Source organism: Aplysia californica, unplaced genomic scaffold (genome assembly GCF_000002075.1).
Source record: "Aplysia californica isolate F4 #8 unplaced genomic scaffold, AplCal3.0 scaffold00276, whole genome shotgun sequence".
Lineage (NCBI taxonomy): Eukaryota > Metazoa > Mollusca > Gastropoda > Aplysiida > Aplysiidae > Aplysia > Aplysia californica.
The window spans coordinates 244,827-249,653 of record NW_004797546.1 but is presented as its reverse complement, the minus strand read 5'-3'; the positions used below and the strand labels follow the sequence as shown (position 1 = coordinate 249,653).

At 40.7% G+C, this 4,827-nt stretch overlaps 1 protein-coding gene across 1 annotated transcript; it reads left to right on the top strand.

The window, feature by feature from the left end:
* Positions 1 to 27: 27 nt before the first annotated feature.
* LOC106012151 lies at positions 28 to 2,700 on the top strand (the record flags this gene model as incomplete). Its single annotated transcript, XM_013084174.2, is given in 1 exon segment — positions 28 to 2,700. A coding segment is annotated over 1 exon segment (1,163 nt), but the record flags the coding sequence as incomplete, so codon positions are not given.
* Between the last annotated feature and the right edge of the window lie 2,127 nt (positions 2,701 to 4,827).

Below are 4,827 nucleotides of genomic sequence, written 5' to 3'. Positions count from 1 at the left end.
CCCCCCCCCCCCCCCATGTATCTATCTGTCTATTTATGGGTGTCTGTATCTTGCATTGGCCTGAAAATGTACAATAAATGGAACATGCAACTAGAAGAGACCCACGTCCAGCAGTACCTCCAACAATTGTCCAAGTGCGTGTGTCCCCAGTGTATCCTGAAGTAAATCCCGACCAATTACGAAGGCCACATCCAAATCTCATGATATTGACATTGATGAAATAACTCCTTTAACGAAAAAGACCTGTTGAAAGCCGATACATCAGACGATCAGTTCACATCAAGATACCGGAAACATGGATAATTGCATCAGATGAGGAACTGTCAGAGTGTGCCTTCTTTAGTAAAGAAAGAGATGGTGCTGTTTCAAAATGTTCAGTCTATTAGTCAAGTTTTTAGTTCCTCTACTGCCGTTCCCATCTCTTTTGAATCAAACAGATCACTGAAACCAGTAAGTCGAGAGAGCCAACTCACAGACTTGTTTCGGTTTGTTAGGTCAGAAGGAAAAACATGACAGAAAATTAAAATTTTTCATCAGACAAATTGTTCTTTTGAACTCTCCAAAATATGGGCGACTTTGCAGTGTTGCAGATTTGATCCTTGTGTTTAGGTGGTTTGCAAGGTCATATGCACAGAATCAATGGTAAGAATAACTACGACAAAGGGCAGCTTTTTGTGTGCTTCGATTAATGTATGTGTCCAGTGGAATGTTTGTTGTTTTCTAATTGTCCACTAATATATCATATTACTGCTTGTTTTATATTGTTTGTGTTTGTGGCATGTGCTTGCAAATATTGTAAAGCCATGCTTGATCAAGATTTTAAATATTGTTCTTTATGTTTCCTGATTAATAAATACCCTTGCAAAGATATCAACATAGTTACTACAGTGCTATACATTCATCGTCGCTATTAAAAGTTCTCTTATTATTTTTAAGTATTTGCTTTATATTTCAGTTAAATCATTAATAGTTATGTTCGATTCCCTTTTGAAAGTAATAGTTGCGTGAAAGAAATGATACATGTATACTGTAAATGCCTTAATTTTGGACACTTGTTTAATCAAACACACGACATGGGGCTCTCACACCCTTTCATTTCTGCAATACACATTGTCTGGGCTGGGCCCCAATAGCTGTGACCTACTTTGGGTGATATGGCCTGTACTCTGATCATCTTGGCTGACCACCTTTTAGTGGCCCCCACTCCCCGCCCCTGGCCTTATACGTCCTAGTAGGCTGGCTCTAAAGGCTAAAGAACATGCAGATACAATTGACCTCAGTTGGAAAGGGCAACGGGGAATTAGGTACAACCAATTTACATGCACTTAACGATGTACATTTCAGAAATAATTTTCTAACTCGTTAATCCCCAGGTTCGTAGATGACCTGCCTCGGAATCATACTGTGAACATCTTCAAACATATTTTGACTTGGGATTGAATACAATTTGGTGACCATTATACCCCATCATAATTGTCTACACAAGCTGGAAGCAGGATATTATAAAACAGAAAGGTCTCACCAGATAGTGACAAACATGGCACAGGTCGATGCGGAAGCTCTGTTAAAGGCCAACAAAGCTTTGGTGGTTATTTTTATCCTAGGAATTTTTGCATCCAATATTTTTCTACTTTTCAAAATACTCCGGAAAGGGCGGCTTCTTCAGAGTCAGAGTAAATTCCTAGTTATGACCCTCGCTGCGGGTGACATTTTCCTGGCGTTGTTTTCCTTGGTTATCTTAGCTCGTCAGCTTTATGAAAGACATATCCATATCTCATGTAATACACTAATAGTTTCTATGATGTACTCATCATGTTTCCTCCCGTTTGTGTATGGAGTTGGTATAATTGTCCTCTGTGGGGAACTCGGTTTCCGGAAAAAACTTCGCTCTTTGATTCCCAGTCCTTACGTATCGTCCATACTGGTGGCCGCGGTACCTTGGATTGCTGGACTCATCCTGATATTGCCCTTATATTTGGCTGGCTTTGATTATGTGAGCTGTTCGTATGGTGATTCCATGACAATTAATCGGGGAAGGGCTATTTATGTCGTTGGCATTGTTCTTCCATCAGCTTTGGCTGTGATCTTCGCTCTCATGAGCAGCTGTAGGAAAGGTGATGCAATATCTGAGTATTACGACTCTCCTCAATCTCAAGATGTCGTGATTAGTCAGGCAGTGACAACACATAACACTCAAGGATTCCCACAACAGCAGTACTATCCAGGACCTCCACAACAGCAGTACTGTCCAGGACCTCCACAACAACAGTACTATCCAGGACCTCCACAACAACAGTACTATCCAGGACCCCCACTAGAGAAAAACGATCCTGTGCCACTACCAGCAACAGCACAACAGCCATACTACCCTGCCTCTCAGCCACCTCCTTACGAAAGGGTTCCACAAGACCCTGGTCTCAAACAACCCGCCTACCCTCCACAACCGATGCACCCTACACAAGCTGTGATCCAAACACCAGTGAGCTCGACACAGCCACCCTCAGATCAACAACTGTTAGCGGCAGTCAGGAATGAGCAAAGTACCTTGGTCAAAGTTGCTGTTCTTTACGCTATTTTATCATTGCCTATGGCTCTCTTCACACTTTGCTACACCCTGAACAAGGACCGTATTGCCATAGATCAACTCACTTACACCATTTTGATCGAAGTATTTAAGTGGATGCTTTATCTCCGCTCCATTGTGACCCCTTTTGTTTGGATAAATAAGGAGAAACCCTTTGCTTAAAAGGGAAGTTGAGACGCAGTGGTGCAGTTAGTTACAAACCAAACAGACTTACTGAAGCTGATAAATGTTTCATTCCAATTGGGGTATAATGTTTTCAAGAGATTTTTTCAGCAGTGTGTCCTGCAGATGGAATAAGGTTTCGTTACTACACATGTCTCTCTAGCGTTTACACCACAGATAAAACCCCCTACAAAATCAGCCAATTTCATTGCTGCATAACAAGTTGTAATCCCGGATAAGGGCGCATGCATACTACAGCAACTGTTCCGCTTCCGTCTGTCCATGTAACAATAGATAGGTGACGAGTACCCCATGTTCACAACCCCACCGTGGATTCGTTTGTTAAAAAGCCTTTTTCGTCTGAAGTAAACTGAGCTCATCGACTGGTCTATTATTTTTAATTCTCGGGAATTGACGGACTAAGGTGAAGTACTATTATAATTGGAATATTTTGGCTTCAGAATTTCAATCTGGAGTATGAATATAATTATAATATCACATTTAACCATTTCAATTTTTTAAAAAGATAACCTGGCTGAACTTGCCCCACGACACGAGGCTTGACTGAAGAAATTGCATGGCTACCGTAAGGCCACGTGTTCACGAAAGCAGAAAAACCCTGATTTATTTTGTGGCCTTTTGGCCTGTTCGTTTCGGCGAGTGAACCGACAGTTCAGAAACGACCCGACAAGATTCCTGGCCAAAAGGACTACTTATTTCCCCCCAAAAGTTGACGCCAACCATGATGCTCCAAAGGGTAGGGGATTTTATAGTTATAGGCCACATTTTCTCGGCTTAAAATTAACATAGTTGGTCCATATTATTTTTTTTGGCCTAAAAACTAAAATTAGAGGGGTCATTTTGGCCGAATTTTAGCTGACGTCGTTTGTGAACGGTCCTTTGTATTTTTTCGTACCAGTGACGTGTAAAAAAAAAAAATTAACTTGTATGTCTCCACAAAGCCCGACTAAAATGCTGTGTACTGCATTCTGGCCGGCACGTGTTTTGTCGAGAGACGGAAGAGTTACGTTCGGGCTTTTTCTTGTTTGGTGGACACGCGGCCTAAAGCAAACGAAACGGACGGGTGTCAATTTCCTTTAATTGGCGGACACAGGACTTCGTTTAAGTAAGAGTTTTACGGCGCTTGCAACACAGTTAGATCTAGGTCATAAAAGTGCCGAAGATTAGAAGTGTTACGAGAGAGCAACAGGACAAAATAGAGAAAAGGGCAATAGATGTTTGATAGGAAAGAATGACCAAACCACACCAGAGCACACACCAAGCACCCGCGCGGGACTTCGGTCTAAACAATTGCTGCTGAAATAATAGAATTAGATAGGTCCATCCCTGTGACGGAAGGACGCAGGCGGAAGAGGATATTTTTTTGGTCTGGAAATGTAGTAAGAATAAAGGATTTTTAAAGTTACAGTTTGAAGACTCATGTCAAGACTTGTTTAAGACCAAAGTCTATAGTGATGAATATCCAGGGGTGAGAACCGCAGGTTCATTGCAATGCACCAAGTGTGTAAAATCTTTACAATGGACTATGATGAAGTGTTAACGATAACTTCTTTGTCTAAATTTCCACGTTTTCTTTTTTGGAAGTTCGATTATGACGTGACGAGATGACAAGAGAAAATCGTCTCAGTTTTCGTACGTTTAGATTATTTCACGAAGACCTCGCAATTGATACGTTTTCACAAAGAAACAAAAGTTCAGGTATTAGGTATCTGTACTCTGTTGAGGACACTGCGTTGCCACAAGTAGGACTTCCTCAATGTTTTGTAACCTTCAGTAAAAACCTGCAGTACATAGTAGGTGCTTGAAGATTTTTACTGTAGCCTGTTGTGTTTACCCTATTTTGCTAAAATATTATCAGATTATTGTTTTGTAACGTGACTTTCGTTTCATATAACAGGTGTATAGCTTGCACCTTTCGTTGTGTTTTATTAAAGTGCACATAGAAGCGTTTTTGAGCAATGTATCTTTATTTATTCAGCTTTAAATGTGAAAGAAATTGTATTTTTTTTATATTGTTTACATGCTTCTTTTCACATTTTCTGGATTTTTTCTTATTCTCG